Source organism: Solea solea, chromosome 17 (assembly GCF_958295425.1).
Source record: "Solea solea chromosome 17, fSolSol10.1, whole genome shotgun sequence".
In the NCBI taxonomy this organism is placed as follows: domain Eukaryota; kingdom Metazoa; phylum Chordata; class Actinopteri; order Pleuronectiformes; family Soleidae; genus Solea; species Solea solea.
Genome location: NC_081150.1, coordinates 2958585 through 2979750, shown reverse-complemented (window position 1 = coordinate 2979750; position 21166 = coordinate 2958585). Strand labels below are relative to the sequence as shown.

The 21166-nt window shown below is 39.0% G+C and overlaps 1 protein-coding gene across 1 annotated transcript in view; it reads left to right on the top strand.

Moving 5' to 3' along the window:
• Positions 1–21166, top strand: part of cd2ap (CD2-associated protein) — a 55211-nt gene that overhangs the window by 6927 nt on the left and 27118 nt on the right. Inside the window, exons 2-5 of the mRNA XM_058613411.1 lie at positions 8616–8773; positions 15282–15459; positions 19410–19510; positions 20354–20480. Of these exons, the coding sequence (XP_058469394.1) occupies positions 8616–8773; positions 15282–15459; positions 19410–19510; positions 20354–20480 (564 nt within the window). The remainder of the gene's footprint in view (positions 1–8615; positions 8774–15281; positions 15460–19409; positions 19511–20353; positions 20481–21166) is intronic.

Sequence of the window (21166 nt, the reverse complement as noted above, 5' to 3'; positions counted from 1 at the left end):
CTTTGCTGGTTGGGGGTATGGAACCCTTTGGGGGTATGGAAGATACTCAGACAGGAAGTGTGGTTTTTGATACTGTTAAGATGTGGTTAATTGTCTGTCGCACTTATTTTCTCCTTTATGTTGTAAGAGAGAGATGCTGTACTTCTCTCTGGATCTCTGCATCTCTCAGTCAAACAGTGTTGAGGCTTGTGGGTGGAAAACGCTTTTAGTCACCTCGTATCTCAAGACCATATCTCATACGCCCAATAAGACTCTCTGCAGAGGAGGGTGATTACTGAAATGCGTCACCACCAAGTCGTGTGTCTGTCTGTCTGTCTGTCACCACAACTATTGTTTTCATATGGAACAGAGTAAGACGCAGAATTGCGGAGCTTTACATATGTCACGTTTGGCCCAGACAGTCAATCAAATCAAGGAAAAGGCATGCTGTACAACTCAAAACCTCCATTATAATCATTGCAACCCTACTTCAACATTCATCCACCATCTTTTCTTGTGTTTTTTTGCCCAGTGCTCACAGTTGCATCATAACTTGCATCATATTTCAACCTGTTTCAAGAACCCGGCCATACACCGCAGAGCTAAGTAAAGCAAAAGTAGAGTTTTCAATTCCTTTCATTCAGAAACTAATTCGAGGATGATAATTTAAACATATGACTGGTATCCAACATGCATGTGTTACATAAGAAGAACAATAATAGGACCTTTTGTTCACATCAAAGTATAAACCCTTGGGCAGACAGACATGCTGTGTACAGTTTGCAGGTAATTGTTAAGCCCTACCTCTGCACATCACACTGGTATGTACAACATACAGGACACTATTTAAATTTGCTTATATATGGGAAATACTATATTCATAAATCTAAATGGACAAAAGGAAAACCAAAATTTAAACAGTTCAAAATAGAGAATAGATTTTTACGTGAACTCCTTAAATGGGTTCAAAAAGCAAAGTGATGTAAAGTCTCTTGGGATTTTCATTTAGGCCACGTCTAGATGGAAATGGCACGAAATGTAAACAACCTTTTTCTTTGCTGTTTTGAAAAAGGCTACCCGTAAAGACAGCATCAAAATGCTGTAGCACATATGCCAGCTCTGTTAAGTTGTGCAGTATTGTTACACCAAAAAACAGAGAAGACGACGTTGTAAACATTAGATATAATAACAGAGACGGAATGAACTGAACTAGAGGAAAGAAAGGAAAATAATAATTTTTTTCTGTTCGCATATTTAGCGGCTTTACAGACCTCCCGGCAACTTTTGTTTTTCATTTAAAAAAAATTATTAAAAAAAAGCGAGTAGAGACAAATCTACCGTCTTTCTGTCATAAACCCAAATACGTAAATAAATAAACAAATACACTGCATCACCCAATAAGCAATTTTCAGTGGTCAGTAGCACAGCTTATAACTGTAAAAGTAATAAATAAAAATATACCTAGTATTAAAATGAATAGATTAATTGTTAATTCATGTGATGGATGTTTATGGAGTAATTTGTGTCTCAGGCCTGAGGCTAAGTGACTGTAAGGGCTTTTACAGTGTGTGTGTTTGTGTGTTTTTATGACATTCTTTTTATTCTAAATGCTGATTAAAGTCTCTTGCTCCAGTCCAATATAGTCTATATATGTCCAGGCTTATAAATTGCGTTGCCATTGCCACAGTGCCATTTGCCTGTGATATTATGCTAGTAATTGTTACTCAGACACGGATTACTTCACATTATGTCGCATCCTTCAAGAAAATAATGCGTCGGCTTGTAAAGATGCTAATTAAAAACACTGTTTCCAGAAGACTCTACGGGGTTCACTCTCAGCATCACATCATCGTTTGATTATGCATATTCATCTTTTTTTTCTCTGGACGGTTTTGGCTCTTCATCTGCTGTCATCTGCTTGACAGCACACCATTTAGTGGATGAGCATTTGGCTATAGCTCTTAGCCTTTTGACCCATTTCTGCATTTATGCCAGGATGACTCAACTCCTGCAGAGTGGCTGTAGCTGCTGCTGGGCTCTGTGATGTTGTTTTGACAAGCAAACACGTCATTAATGTGTTGCATGAGTTGTTATGCAATTAATTTCACTTTATTGACTGCTTTAGAGTTCTTTATGTTAAGGACTAGCTGACACGATCAGATTCCGATACCGGAATCTCTGGATTGGATATTTGAAAAAGGAAATTTGTGAAACCCTATACAATCCAATCATACTAATTCCTCACTAAGCACTAAATGTAAACGAAAAGACTAATCGAGTACTTGTTTTTAGAGATGAAACAATTAATCCATGAATCGATTATTACTCAATTACTAAATGAGTTATAAATTATTTTGATAATTGATTCATTCAAGCTTTTTTTCATGATTAAAACAAGATTTCTGATTGCTTAAGATTCTTAAATGTGATTATTTTCTTAATTTCTTTGCTCTGGATAACAAAGAAATCATTAAAAGTTAATCATTTTGGTTTGTGGACAAAACAAGACATTTGAGAACGTCATCATTTCCAGGTTTGACAAACACTGATCAACATTTTTTAAGGTTTTCTGATATTTTATGGACCAAAAGATTAATCGAGAAAATAATCAACAGATTAATCGATTATGAAAATAATTGTTAGTTGCAGCTCTACTTGTTTTGTCTGCAAAATGTCAGAAAATGTTGATCAGTGTTTCCCAAACATGGAAATGATTGTCAGATTTGTCCACAAACCACAATGATTCAGTTTTAGTAATTTATTTGTTATATGGAGCAAAGAAAACTGAAAATATTCATATTTAAGAAGCTGAAAAATCAGAAAGCTTGTTTTTAATTATTTAAAGAAACACTCAAACCATTTAATTATCATTTCATAATTGATTAATCAAACAATCATTGCAGCTCTTCATGTAAGTAATGATTATTTTCATTGTTGATTAATCAGTTGAATGTTTTCTCAATAAATGTATTAGCTGTTTGATCCATAAAATATCGGATAATTGTGAAACTTCTGTGTTTCCCATTCCGGAAACTGATCCTCAAATGTCTCATTTTGTCCACAATCTAAATGTATTGAGATTGCTGCTGTCATAGAGGAGAAAGCATAAAATATTTAAGAAGCCGATGTTGCAGCTCACGACAGGATGTAACCACCATATTGTTCAGTTGTGTCGTCTGACATGACACACTTTGGTGAGTAACAGACCTGCTGACCCACATCCACACTGTCCCATTAACACAATGCTAGCCAGAGATACAAGCACGCAAGCTTCCTGCTCAGGTACTGAAAACCAGTGGATTCAGTATGTTATTAACCGCTTCCCAACTCTCAGTGAGTGTGGGCTCATGTAATATATTTACTTTGGTTGGAAATGAGCCTGTCGCACTCAAGGCTCTTTAGTTTTTCCAGGGAGAGCTGCCAGGGCTGAAGTAATACTTATACTTAATATCAATCAAAAACTGATTTAAAGACAAATGTTGCCCAGGTTTCCCTGTAGTTTGTAAGTTGTTGTTTTTGTGTTCTTTATGTTCATTCCTTTGAATAAAGTCATAGTTTTGCCCTTGGGGCAACTTTAAATTAATAGAACTACTTAGGCCAGAATTCCCCTGCTGCTGCCGCCTGACTGCTGCACACAGCCAGGAAGTGTGTTCCAGCTACACACGCTAACACATGCACTACACACCACCTGTATGCTGACTGTTTCCCCTGCATTTAATTTATTTAGGAAGGCATTTCCTCTGAGGAACAAACCAAGGGGACTGTTCCACTGCTGGTATTTCACAGGCCAACACCTATCACTCACTGCGCTCACTGAGGAGCTGCAGCTGTAGCTGTAGCTGTAACTGAAAGCCTTGACGTCTGCAGAAGTAGACACACAACATCTTGGCTTAACCTCAGATCACCATCAATCCCCACCGTGTTCCCCCACAACTGAGGAAACTAACTTGTCCTCAGTAACTCAGTTGTGGCAGGTTTCAGATGTAGAAGAAACCAGGACGCAGACGTGGATGGAATCCATACATGTATGGAAAATGATGGATACATAAGAGCATAATATGAAGTCATGTTTCTTATTAGTCACATGACCCCTCCCACCACAAAGCCCTGCCCTCATACTTTCATCATATGATTAAGATTTGCCCAAAACGATGGAAACCAATGTTTTGGTTGATGCTCCCGAATTAGCCTGCTGTAATTTTAATTCGAATGTAGTTACATATGTCTGCCTTTTCCCCCCACTCGTGATCAAAGCTCAAACGCAAGCAGGGACACATTGAGTGTAGTTTATGATAAAATAAATGACGCAAGAGTGGAAAATGAGATCTGGAAAAAGTAATATTAAAAAAAAAAAAAAAAAAAAAATGCCTGGCTCCTAGTTCAGATTCCCAGGATGGAAAGAGTAGAGATGATTTAGTAGATGTTGTGAAAATGTGACTTAGCTTTACATTGATATGTTGATATTACTTAGTATATAAAAAAAGAACATTTTAGAACATTTAACATAATTTTTCACTGTAAAATAGCACAAATATGTGTGTACATACATAGACTTGTATTTAAAATGATTGAAACCCTTTTCACATACATACTGTAAGTTCAGAAGCAGTTTAAAAATAGACATTGAGAAAAAACAGTAAGTGTTTTCTGTTCTTACTTTACAGTCGGTTTCCCCTTAACTCGAGAACCATAACAACAATATTTTTAGTAACACTTTATCAACTGGTATGTTAAGTGTGGGCAAAAAAAAAATTAAATAACACTGTATAAATAAGTTCATACCAGTGTGTGTGTGTGTGTCTGTGTGTCTGTGTGGGTGGATGTGGAAATAATTTAATTGATACTGATTTGGCCGGCCTGTGGTCCTCAGGCAGGGCGTGATTTTTGTGGTTGCCGAGGCACTGTCATCTGTGTGGTTGCACAAAAAGTCCCTCTGCTCCTCATCCAATCATCTGGAAGATGAACACTGACTGTCTTCCCTGTGTGTTGTGTTCAGTGTTGCGTTTTGTTTTGTTTACAGCAGCTGAGCAGACCCCATCTATCTCTTCCTGTGGTTACATGGCCAGATAGTGCTAAATTACTGTCTGGGGCCTTGTTTATTTGTGGATTGCTTGGCTTGTATGGTGTTTTTTTCCCCCTTCTCTGTCTGCATATCTAGAATGTGTAGTCCCTGGAGCTGACTGCTTTTATCTGCAGTTGAATTTAAGTGTCAGATAATAGAGGATATAATTGTTTATGCTCCAGTTTAAAACCACAATTCAGTTCATGGTAGCTTTTAAACTTCTTTATGAATACAAAATGACAAGCATCTGCGATAAAACATTCAACACGGTTATGTCTTACTAATGTCTACTCTATGTCTGAGTGGAAACTGAAGCTTGTATGGCGTTATAGATAGTTTTCTTTTGCATTTCCTGTTTCTAAGATAGCGTATACTTAGGTGAGCATTGTGTTAAGCGGCTAAAATCAGTTGTTCTTGTTTCCCTGCCAAGCAGCCTTTTTTTCCTCCTGCATATTTTTGGTGATACCCAGCACAGAGCGTCGTTATCGCTGATTACACGTCAGTACCTCACACTATCACACTTACAGTAGCTTGATTAGACAGAGTTGTGAGTCAACACATTTTTCCAAGACATGTGACCCCGTTTTTATTGGTTTTATAGCCTGTTGTTAAATCACTTTAATGGCCTATTTATTGGCCTTTTGCGCAGCAGCCATTTTGACGTGTTTCTGCAGGAAAAGAGCACGTCATACTGACCACATTAATTGCTACATTTAGCTATTATTACCACAAGAATGAACGGTAAACGATTCATGAAGGGTTATGTCTGCCTGTTATGTTGACATGTGTTTGACCTGGCAGTGAGGGCTTGTCACGATGCTGGCCTCAACACTGTGATGACTGTCACCCATTAGTGATGGAAACTTGCATGATTCTTCAGTCCAACCCTAGTGTGGAGCAACATTGTATTGTTTTTTTGTCTATCATCTGTCTATCTATTCTTCTCCACAGACATCAACATAAATTTTTCTTTCAGTCAGCGGTACAAATATACTGTCCTTTGTGTCATTCATTCATCGTAGAGCTGTGTGCTGCTCTATTCAGTGGCCAGCAGTTAATTTCACTTTCTCTGTATCTCTTAAAAAAACACATTTATCCATATGTCATAGACGCACTGACCATCGGCAACGCTCCCTGAGTGTTGAAACATCCATTCTAGTGGTGGGATTGTTGTACCTCCATGAACCATCCTCAGCAGATGGGCAGACCAGTCATTACTTGTTCCTCATGATTATACTGCATGAATGTGCTGTGGGTTATCACCACAACAATCAGCTCTTTTCACAAACAGCAACATGTTGTAATGCTGCAGGGTTATTATCGTGCAAAATCCGTTTCATGTGAGATAGGACTGTCACTGTATATGATAAATTAAGTTTGGCCGTTATAATGTTATAACTTATTTGTATGTTTTAATCTAGAACTGATGTAACATAATTATATTTTAGCTGTTGGAGCTTGCTCTTGTTGTCTGTGATTCCAGCCATGTTTCCACTGACTTCCTAAAATCGAAATTTTAAAGAGCATTACTTCAGTTTTGATTGGCATAGCTTTTTTTTTAGCTTTTTTTCCCGGATGTACCCAGGATACTTATGCGAGTGCAGCTTAAATAAATGTACATTTCTGGTAAAATTGCTTAGTTTTGAAGTAATTTATATATATATTTGTATATATATATATATATATAGAGAGTCCGCCTGCCCTTGAACCACTGCCGCTCTCATCCTCCCGTCAATGTCTTAAATAGTGAGCGTTTGATGAAGTGGAAGCTTCTTGAAGGTTTGCTCAACACTGCTGTGATGTTTGGGCCAAGGCTGATGAAGTCAGAGTCTGAAACGGAGACATTCACAAACTCATGTATGTTCCAGCAGTTAACACTGAGCCATGTTCACGCATTTCATTTTTTAGTGCTGAATGACTGCATCCAGGTTTGTGATGACTGTTGAGCCCATTTTCCACTGGTCACAAGAATTCACCAAAACCCACTAATAGCCGCTGGCTTTTGTCTGCACTGGATGCGGCTCTGATCAGCAGTAATATAAACATGACACCCTTCTTCAACTACTTTCTTTTTGGCAGTGTAGTCACAGAGTCTGCAACTTTTCTGGGCCAACATTATTACACACACTGTTATAGCAGGAATCGGAAATTGTTGTGTTGCTGCTGGATTTAAAAGGACTGAATTGAAAGATAAAAATGTATACTTGGGGTGTAAGTAATGGCTAGTTTTGCCTTCATTAATTGGTCAGTTGTTAGGTCAGTAAAATGTCAGAAAATGTTATGTTACACTTGATGTTACACGTGATATTGAATGTGTATAAAACTACTTAGAATACAAAATTGCCTTTCTTAGTAGGTTTCCCGTGTTAAAAAACCCCAAAACAAAACTGCATTTAGTATTTTGTAAAACAGGTTTGCGTGTGTTGCAGTACACTCTCCATCTTTGTTTTTGTTTTGACAATGTTGAGGCATGAGGCCAGCCTGTGCCAACAGTGTCTCTCCGTGTTAAAGGGCCACGCATAGAATAAAATACTTCACAACAAGTTAGTCCTCTGACTGCAGCCTTTTTATTTTTAGAGGCTGCTCGACCTGCTGCACTGGAAGCAACCTGGCTGCTTCTTTTGCTCACCGTTTGTTGTTCTCTTCACAATCCAAGTGTTTCTCTGACAAACACATTTGTTGACCGCCCCTTTAAAAAAAAAAAAAAAATCTAGTGTTGTAAATGGCGGTAGACCGATCGGTTGCCAGTTTTGCCATTTTTCAATAACCAACACTGACCTTTTATTATTTTGTAATCTGTTCAAGGCAGTGTAGAAACAAAATGCAGACTGAAGAGATGAACCTTAAATTAATATTTGATATATGTTTGCTTAACAAAAAAGTTAAGCAATTTGTTTAGCTTCATATATTGGACCATCGTGGTCAGCATTGATTTCCAAAAAGTGAATAGAAAGGTCCATATTTGTCGACCTCTAGTGGTAAGAATTGGAGGCAACTAATCATTAGATTGCTGATTGGAAACAATGGAGGACTCATACCTCCCTTTTCCAAGCATGTTGGAACTACGGTGGCCTTAAGCAACCAAAAAGGATGTAATTCTTCTGCGTGAAGGTTTGTCCATCAGGCTGCTGTAGAAACATGGCTGTGCAAGATTGTGGCCTCCATAACACAAGGCCCTTGTCTTAAGAACCTCCACCGACATAAGAAGTATAAACTTCTCAATCGCCACAAAAGCAAACAATTTCTATTTACTTAAGGACGTCATTATGTCATTTTCTGCCAATAAACCCTTCTAAATGTGACATAATTGGCCCTTTTACACATTGTTCACTACAACTAATTGTTTTTGTTTTCCTTATCTCCCCTCGTCTTTTCCTAATCTTCCTCACCTTATCTCTCCTGTCACATGGCCTTCCTCTGCCGGCCTTCTTTTTCTTCTTTATCTTTTTGTCTGGCTTCCTCTCTTACCCCTCTCCCTCCCTCCCTCCCTCTCTCTCTCTCTCTCTCTCTCTCTCTCTCTCTCTCTCTCTCTCTCTCTCTCTGCCTGTTTCCTCCTTCGCCCTGCATTGAGCAGAGGTCATAGTGGAGTACGAGTATGAGGCGGTCCACGAGGATGAGCTGACCCTGCGACTTGGCGACATCATCAAGAATGTGAGGTACATCGAGGAGGACGGCTGGATGGAGGGCGACCTCAACGGGAAACGGGGACTCTTTCCTGACAACTTTGTGAAGGTGAGAAGAAGTTAATGTCAACTTCTGTTGTGCTGCATGAGGTCATTGTTTTTCTGTGGATAAGTTGACCATGTGTGTGTCCTCAGAGCTATTAAGTACTCTTGTTGTAGCATTAAGGAAATTGCATAAAGCTGTGAGCATTTAAACCATAGTGGTCTGCAGAGACTCACATGCAACAATGTATTATGTTAATTATCTAAACCCATGGTTCTCAAACTGTGGTAGAAGCTTCCTCCGGTGGTACTTGGAGGAAAATCAGTAATTAGAGTCACCTTATCTCTCACTCTAGAGATAAGGTGCTAGCTGACTTTGCTCCGTCTATTTACACCACTGTATTTTAACGTTGGTGATACTAGTGTTCCCTCAAGAGCTCAATATTTTCTCATGTGGCACCGGTACTTGGTATAAAAAGTTATCCTTCTTCGTCTCACATTTTCATTATGAACCCAAAACATGTTTTGTCAGCGACCAAAACAAATATTTTCCACTTTTCATACGAAATATAGCATACGAAATGTCTTACTGAATTTTTTCCATTGCTGCACTGCCATTTGCTTTGGGCCTGCGATGTTGTTATGAATATGCGTCACTGTTTTTGAGGTTACCTCATTATTTCAGGTACAGCTATGCAGTTGTGGTATAATTTCCTCACTGGCTGTGCAGTTGTGGTATTATTCTCACTGGTGTATAGCATGTAAGTTATGTTTACATTTGTCGAGAGCTGCAACCATTTTCTTGATTTTTGCTTGTAAGGTCCATAAAATGTCAGAAAAGTGTTATTTGGTGTTTCCAAATTCTGGTATAAAGTTTAATATGCACTATTTAAGCAAACGACCGCCTGTGTCTGAGAAACACACACCACAGCTATGGGAGTGTCCTTTATTATACATGCGATAAGCACTGATAATGTAAACGAGCAGTTATGAGCGTCTAGAAAGAAAGTCTTTCAGACCTGCAGTTTCAGCATTTAGCCATGTATGAATGTAGCGGGATCGATGCGTCTCAGGTTGTCAACCTTAGTGTCATAAAAAGCAGAAACCGAGTCGAGAGCCACACTAAGCTGAAATCAACCAAGTACACATGAATTATGTAAATAATTTAGTTTTTATGAGCGGCTCCCTCAAGGTGAGGCAGAGATGCACTGCAGATAAGAAAATGCTGTCGACCAGTAGATAGACAGGATTTGTTCACAAGGTGAGCTCAGTCATATTCGTCTGTTGTTTTGACTTGATACAGTGCTCCAGGCACCTAAGTGTTGTACTGTGAAACGTCCTTCTTTTCTGCGGGGTATTTACACAGCTAATGCACTGTGAAATGAGTCACTTCAGTGCTATTGCCCTCTTCTCTTCTCTCATCTCACCTGTTTTTCGCCTCCATATAATCCTATGTAGTGAGATAGGTAATCTGCTAAGCAGCCCTGGCCGGAGCTTGGGATAGTTAATCCTCTAAGGAGCCTGCTGACTCTTGAACTTTGCACCGACGACGTCACAGTCATCTGAGATGTTGAGTTTATTCTTCTTCCTGTGGCTTTTATTAGCTGAAAGATCTGTGGACATGAAACATGCTGTGGATGGTAAGGAATTGAACTGTGAATCTACCAGATTTACTGACTTAAATTTATCTTTCTGATGAAGTGTCTTTTAAGTGGTTGTCATCAGTGGAGTTTTGGAAAAGACACAAATGTCTGTGTATTTGTTTGACAGTATAAATGATGCGTTTGGGTTCTGTTTGGCTCGAATTGTATGACAGTATTTGTGTTTGTGGGTGGTCATGCATTCTACTTTTCATTAGAGCCAAACTAATGCACAGAAAGTGGGTCATTTTTACAAAGATATGTTGGTAGAGATGCAGATATGTTGCTCATTTTTTTTCAAGAATTGAGGAGGAAATGATGCCTTGGATAATGTAGGAATAGTGTCATCACATAGTTTGTCCAGCAGATTGCACTGCAACTCTGTTTACACTACTGTCATCACTGGCAGCACAGCACCATTCAATGCTGAGCAAATGGCACAGGTGAAAAGTGAATGGTTTGTTGACCCCACTATAAATACTAAACATTTACTGTTGATATCAGCTCTAGCTGTGGCTCCAAACATCCAGTATGAGCTGTGTATAGGCTCTATTTCACTGTTTATCCTGGGTGTGAATGATTTTATGTCACAGAGTTAATGATTAATTGAAGGAATACAGTGGCTAAAGTTTCATATTTTTTCATACCTTAGCTACTAGCTTTGAGAAATGTTATCACCCTGCAACAACCTGGTGTGTATATAAATATGTTTGTATATTTGTATGACTGTATGTGTCTGTAAAATAATTTTTTAAAGGTTAGGTTATATTTACAGAAAGTATGATCTTGCTGTAGATATTGTAATGAGTTTTTGACAAACCTTCTTTCCTCTACAGGCAAGAATAATCGGCAAGAAATAGGAGAGAATGTCTTTGAAAGTAAATGTCAAACAGTTATTTTAAAGCCACATAACTATTGAAGTTCAACTTCCAACCCTAATTAATCCCTATTTTCTGAAACGGAGATTAAGAGACAGCTACACCACGAGAGGTGAATTAATCTGCTCCGGTTATCTTTGAGGGATCAGCTCAGCAGTGAAGATGGACAGTTGTGATTATGAAACAATTGCACTCTTGATTATGATCATATGTTGCCATGGAAATCTTCCAATCCAAGCACAGACGTCAGCAATTATGTTCTACAACAGGTCCAACAGTGCTCACGATTGGCTCTCTTGAGGTGTGTGCAGGAAGTTATGACCTGAGAAGAAGCTCATTCTCCGAAGGAGAAGTGGTAGACGGGAGTAAGTGAGTGTGTGTGTGTGTGTGTTGTGTTTTGAGAGGCTGTTGCTTGTTTAATGAATGCTTTTCGAGGAATAAGTTACTCTATGTATGCAGACGACCCAGGTTTGGCTAAAACTCAAGGATTTTACTGTGATATGTAATGAGAGTGATTTTTTTTTTTTACATTGCATGGAGCACCAGTATTTTATTATGAATAACACTGTATCTGTGAACAGAGAGTGTGGTGAGGCCTCGATAAGTCATTTGTGTTGCAAATAGAAAGCTTCTTTGTTTGCTGAAGAAAACTGAAAGAATAATAATAACTTTATTATGTCCTCACTGTATGTGCAACTTAATTAACACTCTGGATGTGTGACAACAGTGAGTGGAAAACGGTTTGTAGGTGTTTATTTACAGTATGTTCACACTTTTGTAAAAAACCTGAGAAAGAGGAAGAAATGCTGTGATTATATGTTTGACTCCTTATACTTTCTTTTTACTCAATTTCGTTCCCTTGAAATTCCACATTCTGATGCACGGCTATGGATCTGCATCTGAAACCATCCACTTTATTGGAATTGTCTCTGTAGCTGGACTTCCTCTGCAGTGAAGTTGCAAAGTCAGCGTGTGTGCACCAGGAAATAGCTGTGAGCTTGGTTATTGTTCAGACATGGTCTCTCCCTGTCTCTCCGTTTCTCTCCCCCTCTCTGCCTCTCTTACACAACTAAGAGAACTGAGCTCTAATCTAATATGTTTATATGGAACAAGTCCATTTTGACATTTGATCAACTTGGTCGACCTGTTTTTTAGGCCCTGAAGCTCACAGCCACAAAGGCTTGGTCATTACCACAAAAAAAAAAAACCTCTTGGCATATGTGTGTGTTCCACTTAGGGGATGTAAGCAAATATTGATGCACTAAAATATTGTGGTATTTCATTTTATAATATTGATTCTTTGACGCACTGCATATAAACATTTAAGCCTCCAAACGTTAGTGGCAGCAGGCTTTCAGCCACTTGAGATAATTGATAATTTATTGCAATTTTTGCATATTTATGCATATAGCATTGTCATTTTTATGAAGAGGTTTTCTTCAGATATACAATATGGGGTGAGAAATATCACAACATATCACCTTGCATGTAGTATTTCAATATATCACTGTCAAACGTATTGTTACATTGCTGCCCTAATGAAATGAAAAACTGATGATATGCACACAGAAAAACAGAATTTAGCATATTGAACCTTTAATGAGCACTACAGGTGATAGCCGCTTTAAAGCAGAACCTTGCAAGTCTGGTTCCTTTCTCTACGGGGCTCCACCTACAGTTTCAGAGTACACATTTGTATGACACCACCATAAACATTCATTTGTCCATCCATCCATCGTGTACCACTTTATCCTCACTGTTGTAAAAACCTCAGTGCTGATCCCCCTCTACGCCTCCCCTTCTTGTGGCCATGTGCATTTGTTTTATAGCGGAGCTGGTGAACACAAGCAGTGTAGCCATGTCCATGCTGGTCGGCATCCGTTTTGTATGCTTCTGTGTTTTTCAATTCTCACCATTTGGAAAAAGCCGGTGCGATGTTTTCTTGTTTGTGGCCCCTCGCCAGGTCAGACAGTCGTTTCCTCTTCCTTGCTTCCTCCGACAATGTTTTCTCTGCTTCTTTTTTGCTGGCGCGGCCATGATGAACTGATGAATTTATGTTTCTTGCGAGACCTTCTTATCCTGAGGACTCCGGGTTGGTGGCCATGATCTTGCAAGGCGGGTTTTTCACTAACAGACAGTAGGGGGAGTACCATCACAATGACTCCGAAGCTGCTAAATTAGGGTACAAATCCTGCATAGTTCTGTTTGGATATGAAGATCCTCACCTTTTCTTTTCTGAGAGCATCCTGTGAGCTGAGCTTATGGTGACTAGCTAACTAGCTGTGTAAGAAGCTGTACTGAGGTCTGCAGCAACTCTTAAGTAACCATTAACATCTGCAACTAATGATTTTTTTTAATAATTGATGGATCTGCCGATTAATTAAGTACTGGTTTGGTCGACAAGAAAATTAATCGGCTTTTAAGACTTTGTCATATGGTGCAAGGAAACAATAGGATTTAAGAAGCTGAAAATGAGCTGAAAAAGACAAGAGAGCCTACATCTAATAATCCGTCATAGGAGTTTGACAGACTCGAAACTGATTGTGATATTACACAACTCTCTGAACCCTGCATTCATGGTGACGCCCCTTCACAAACATCTACTCGGTGTATATACAGTATGTCTACTCTGTATTGATTGAAGGCGTGATGTGGACTCTGTGCTGTTGTCAGGGAGTTTCCCAGGCTGCAAGAATGCGGTGGCTGTTTCGCAGCCTGACTGTGTGACACGATTGGGATGATTAGCAGGAGCTAATTTTAGGAAGAGCGACTCTGTGTTGCATTGATGCTTTGTGTCTCTGGCTCCAGCTCACTAGAATGCTGATTTTCACACACACACACACACATCACACTTAACTGAAAATAATACACTTTTTCTCACTGATCTTCTTTGCCTGCTGCTGTATTTGCACTTTTGCAATCAAAGCTCTCCTGGGCATAATTGTGATGAGGCAACAACAGCGATCCCGAAGTCACATGAGTCACCACACTGAGTTTTGTCTGAGTGAGTGCCGGCCTTAAGGTTTTAATTTGCCAGATTACAAAGTCATGTCACCAAGACTGGAATCAAACAGTGAAATTTTTTAACACAATTCATTTATATTTTGCGTGTTATTATGGGATTCTTGAAGTATGTGGATAACCATGGTAACGGCAATACTGTGGGATGTTAAAAGTGGATGTTATGATTATGCCACGGTGTTTGTGTGTTGAGAGCTAAAAATGTGTAACTTAGCGCTGCATGGTATGAGGGTAAACATGCAGTAGGTGATGATACAGTTGGAATTTGCAATATGACTTACCATAAATACACAAGTGTACAGTGCTATTGTATTTTTTTGCTCATTCTATAGACCCATTCTATATTATTGAATAAACCAAAAATCTAACCTAATGATTTAAATCTTTCTGCAGTGTCTCTTGTTTCTAACCATTTCTCTTATTTCTCTGCCCCACAGAGTTGAAGTGAAGTATTGTTTTTGGAAGCTCTGTCTGTGCTTCCGCACTTGCTTGTAATATGATCAACAGAGGCTTGTTAGAATTCGGAACAACTGGGATTTGAACATGATTTGATCTGGATGTTCAAAAGGTTGTTGGCTGAATGGGGCGAAGTCTGCCATCTCTGATTGCCTTTTTAGAATATGAGTTTAGTGTAGTTACGTTTATGCCGCATTGGGAAAAAAATAAATAAAGTTATCCCGACAAACAATCTACATTTTTTTCTGGTTAAATGGTCTTTGCTATATGTAAATTCTTCTCATTATTATATATTATGCATGATGATATTTTGCAGCCCAGCTGTAAATAAATGGCTACTAGTGTAGCTAAAACAGGAAGCTATGCTGCCCTGCTTTCAAAATAAACCTTTACATTTAATGCAGCACAGTAATAAAAACAAAGAAAAAAGAGTCTGAGTGCTACGAGCACTTATATTTGTGAGAAGGAAGTACAACAGGAAACCAGAATGTGGGAAAATATCTATATTTTAATAGTTGACACAGAATCACTGAAGAAAAAAATGCTCTTCACTTAATGTGCTGGTTTTTTTTGTTTTTAGGAGATAAAAAAGGAATCTAAAGAGGTCAAGGAAACAAAGACTGAGCCAAAAGAAGAGACCCACCAGGCTCAGAGGAGAGAGAAGAGCGCCGGGAATGTTGCCAACCTGGTTCAGAGGATGAGCACCATCGGCATCCCCACTGGTGGCTTCCAGCCTCAGCCACCAGCAGCTTCAAAGAGTACGTTTTCTGTGATGCTACAGAGTTACCTTTATAGGTCTTTTGCATTGGCGACACAAATGGGGCACAATTGTGAGTAATTTGGGAATCGAGCATGACACGATGAAGCCACTGAAGTCGTCATGTAGTAATGATAAGCTGGTGCTCAGTCATTTTCCTCTGTAAAAAAAGAATGGTTTTCATGGTTAAGGATCCTAAACTTAACCCTTCTGTGACCATCCTGTAGTCGCCGACAGGATTTGACATGCGTATTTCTCATTACCGTAATTTGTAGAACATTTGTGATTTCTAGGAAATTCAAAAACTATGGACTGACACTCTGTCCAGGGCTGAGATTGACTCAGCACCCCGCATGTAAAGTATAAAGCGGTAGAAGACCTATTGATGGATACTGTAAAGCAGAGAAATAGAGCTTTTTGCCCATATACTTGTCATTACGGTAGCCCTCAGGACTTCTGCGGAACGACCATTCAATCACAGACAAGATTCACCAGCGTGTCACACCCTTTGACTTCAGCTTCTAAGTACCGTAATTCCTAAACGGTTGAATATCTGCCAGAAATTGAATGTGAATGTTATCTTGGAAAAAGGGGCCGAAGCGCACACTGAACATTTTTTGACAATTCTACAGCCATAAAATCAATATAAACCCAGGCAGCCTCATTATCTTAAGTCCTAGCTATGCACATTTGCCTGTTTGAATATTTTTAATGTTAATGTTTTTAAATCATTGACAATACGTATTAGAATAGCCTTTATTTGCCATTATGCACACATTCTAACACAACACAATTGGGGAGGCTTCTCCGTAGATATGAAAAAAAAATCAAAATCAAAATCTGATTGGTTAGATGTTTACCTGTCCGAAATGAAACTTGAATGAAATTGACCTGGAGCCGAAAAAATAAAAGCTGCAATATCTTATGTAAAATCCGTCACACAGAGGCCCTTAAGGCTGAAAACAGATCCAAGAGGATGTGCAGGAGTGTTGTTTTCTTTCTCAAATCACTGGATTTACAGTTTACTGAAACATTATCATAGGATTGTTGGTTATTCTAGCCAAAAAAAATTCTTCCCACTGTACCTGCATTACATGTATATCAACGCACAGCATACACAATATATAGAAGTACTTAATGTGTGTTGCAAACTTCCTCCATGTCCAGTCTTGTTCAAGGAGCCAATGAATGTAGTTGCATCTATTGTCTTCACCCATAGCTACTGTTAATATGTTTCTAGTCTTACAGAATGGCACAATTAATTGTCAATATATTTTATTTCATAATTTAAGTATTTATATTGTAACCAAAATAAAACTATATTCATTCATTCATTCATTCACTTCAGGTCAATATTCAACTGTAAACATAACAGCCTGCGTTTGTTTACCAATTGAAGTGATTAACAGATGTAAGGGATAATAGCATTTGCAAGAATTGCCCTGCAGGGATAAATAAAGCTGTTGAATTGAATTGAATTGAAGTAGCCTATAAGTTGAGATTTTAACCCTGAAATCAACATATATTGTTACTTTAGAAGTGTGCATCCAAACTCAAAGCAGTACTTTGCAAGTCTGGTCGCTTTTTTGTCTTTTTCTCTGCGGAGCTCCCCCTACAGTTTTGGGGCAAACATTTTTGCAACACCACCACAATATCCATCCATCGTCTACTGCTTTATCCTCAACAGTGTTAAAAACTCACTGCTTCAGTGGAGCTCATGTGTGGCCCCTCACTAGTTCCTCTGACAATGGTTTTCTCTGCTTGCTTTTCGCCAGCTCTGCCATGATGAACATCAAAAATAAAGCTATTGCTGCCTTGATGTTATTGGTTCCTGGTAGAGCTGGGCGATATCTCGATATTTTAATATATATCGATATATTTCTAAACGAGATATAACACGGGACAATATCGCTTGTATTGATATAGTTCATTTTGCGTTAAAATGACAATACACGGGCCGCAAGTTCGCACCCATTTCTCCTCTCCCTCTGCCCTACACACACACACACACACACACACACACACACACACACACCCACACCGGGGCATCACACCTGTGGGGGATGTGGGTGTTTTAACACCCATACTTTTCCCGGTGAGAGGGTTCAACACCCACACTTTTTCTGCAGTTTTTCCTCCGTTTTGCACAAACACCTCACGACAGTCACTCCGTTTCTCTGGCCACTCTGTTTCTGCGCTCGCTGCGGCTGCCTCCTCTCCCCCTCCCTCTCCTGTTGTTGCCTAAAACATGACACCGGCTTTGAGTGTGACCGGCTGATGATTGGCTGTTCTGCCTTTAGTCCCGCCTCTCTTGGTGTGTTTTATCGTTCAGCTCGTGCTGAGGAGGCGGGAACTGGCTGGTTCATAGTTAACACACTATAGAATTTTGACTTATTTTCCGTCACTGTCAGTCACTTTTGGACATATGGAAGCCCGGAGTTGTCAATATTGATAATAAAATATAAGACGTTTTTAACTATCATATCAACAAGCTGTGAAAATTGTTCCAACCCAATTAAGCATTCATTTTCACAGATACAATTTTTATTTTATTAGTCATGTTTGTTCCAAGTCCGTTATTAAGTTTAAGTTATTAAGTCCGTTTTTATTTCTGTTAAAATTGTAACAGTATTGTATTTTTTAATTAATTATTGTATATTATTGTCATACAGGAAAGAGTTTCGTTTATTTTTTTCAAGGACCTCTTGATTCTGAAGACTCTCGACAGCCCTGATCTTGCATAGCAGGTTTTTTGTTTGTTATCAGACTGTAGGGGGTGGAGACTAAAGCCATTCAACCATCACAACTCTGAAGCTGTTAAATTATGGTAAAAATCCTGCATAGTTCCACTTTAATGGACAGTAATGCTTTGTCCACACATAGCTTCATATTATTAAAGCTTTTTATGCCTACCGTCCAGAGTAGATTTTTGCAAATTCTGGCCAAATTGGGGATTTAAAATTCCGTTTTCACCATTTATGTGTGGATCGGGTGAATATGTGCTCTCCAGAAGTCGGTGACAAACTCACCCTAATAGGGCTGAACAGTTAATCGAAATTTTATCGAAATCGCAATATGGCAGTATTTTCAGTGTCAAAATATCATTTTCGATTAATTATTGTCTTGAGCTATACAATTCTTATTCTACAGACTGAAGAGAATATCTTTGTTTCTCACACATCTGCACAATTATCACGCAGTTTTCAAATTAAAATGATAATAATTATGTAAAAATTACCATTCTCTCTGATATCGCAAACACAATTCCTGTCAAAATAATCGTAATTAGTTATTTATTCAGAAATTCAAAAGCCCTACACTCTAACCTAAAGTTCCTCGACTCGGATGGTGGGAAGATTTCTGTCAACAAAGTCGTCCTAGCAGAACAATTGAGATAAAATCTTCGCATGACGAAAATCTCCCTTCTGTCTCTGCCTCATTACAGCACTTGACAGGGTTTCCATGCATTGTCACGTAGATATTTTAAAAAAATGTAATCTGTGTGAATGATTTTGATTTGATTTTTTTACAAAAGTGGAAATACCTGGCTACATTGCTTAAGCGTGTAATTGTCTCACATTCTTGTTTTCTCTGACCTCTTTCACATTAAAATTCATTTGCCTTTTGTGTTGGATGTTGAGAAGCTGTGTTTGCTCGGCAGGGTGTGTCTGCTGCCTGCCAACAGATCACCTTGCAGAACAGTCCCGTGTGGGGTGGGGTTCTCGATTGCCCTCCCACTTTCCTTGATCCGTACCTTGCTTGCCTGACACTTGTCCCATTTCCCACACCACCCCCGGATCACCACCCCCTTCACCCTTATACACATTTTCCCGGCAGCCAGAGAGACATGCTCATGCACAACAGCCTGTTTGATGAAAACAAAAACACAGACGGGCTGTTCTGAGACCACACAGCAGGCTGTTTGACTCACGGCCTCCATTGTTTTCACAGAGCCCAAGAGGAGACAGTGCAAGGCGCTGTTTGATTATCAGACGCAGAATGAAGACGAACTGGAGCTGAAAACCGGAGACATCATAGACATCCTCGAGGAGGTAATTCAATGCCGTACACATCCAAGAAATGTAACCTGCTTCCTTTTTGTGGGAATATCTGGGATATCGTCTCTGGTCTTGACCTTTTTAAACTTTTTGACAGTTTAATGTTTTTGCCAAACAAGGCTTCAGTGTGTTACCACACATACGGTTATGTTTTCAACCACTTGAAATACACTGACTATTAACAGCTTATTTGTGGTGCTGGCAAGTCAGGACAAGTGAGAGGCCTGAGCAGGGCAGAGCACCTGGGGTGAAGGTACATCCAGAAGTACTGACAGTTTATTATGCACAAGATTAACCTTTAAATCTTTATTGCATAAAGTTTTCTAACGTCTAACCTAAGAAGCTTCCTATATAGTTTATCATTATTATTTCCATTGATTGATTGTATTGTCAGTGAAGTGATTGGATATTAGGTCTTAAAGTGTCTTAAAATGGTAAAAAACTGCAGTCGTTTTATTTACTTACTTATCCATTATCAGAATAGTTTGTTATTAACTTAGTAATCAAGTTATAATTGATAAGATGCTGCAGCCAAAATAATAATGTTGCACTTGATTGTATTTGGGCTGAAGCTCTTGCAGCAAGAAAATGGATTCAGCTATAAAAGTTTTGTTTTCTTTTAGTTTTTTTCCAGTATTTAATAGTCATTAAATGCATTAAAAACATATTGTAAGATAAGTGCATCACTTTCTAGTTTAAACTTTAGTATATTTAACAGTCTGACTGTTGACCAGAGACACACATGACCTCAGATCCGCTCAAAGGTTTTGAGATAAAAATTACTTTACAGTCACTGACATGCAAGTTTTTGTATCCATTCCTCCCCACTGTGTGCAGGTTGAAGAGGGCTGGTGGAGTGGCAGCTTTAACGGCAAGTCAGGTCTCTTCCCCTCCAACTTTGTCAAAGAGCTGGACGCCATGGGAGAGGACGGAGACACCGTGGACACCACACCGGACGAGACAGGTAAATGAAAACAAGCCGGACGTCATTAATGCGAAGGGTGCAGCTTAGCAGGTAAGAAAAGCTAAGATGACATACAGGTATTAATTTTGTTTGTCATGTTTGCTCAGACGTTATTGCAAACAAAGCTCAGGGCAGGTATGTTAGTGCAGCTCGGCAAAGAGATGGTTTTTCTTGTTCTTCTATTAGACTTGAATGTGGTTGTCAGGCTCTGTGCTGTGCCTTATCAGGAACACTGTAGAAAATGGGTTTGGGTTAGGGTTAACCCTAACCCAATCGACCCTTAAAGTCATATATTTCTTAATTAGTTCCGCTCAGGTTAGTCAACAAGTTTAAACAGATATTTTTACTGCATGCTTTCACTTTCAGACAGTATATACCGTATCTTCATAATCTATTATGACCAGTTTTCCCTGTTGTTGTTATTTCGTGTTATTAAATGCAGCACTGGAGTTGTTCAGGTGGAACTGAAGCACAGTTGAAACAAGACTCAGCAAGAAGTTTGGCTGAAGATTTAATCTGCCAAATCTACTGCCTGCTGGTTATATGACTGTGCAAGTGCAGCTGTGTGTCTGTGTTCATTTGAGGATCCACAGCTGCAGCTGAGAGATTGCGCTGAATCTTGCCATTTACTGTGGTAAAATAATAAATATCAGTGGTGTTTTAAATACCTTTTTTTTCTTTTTAGA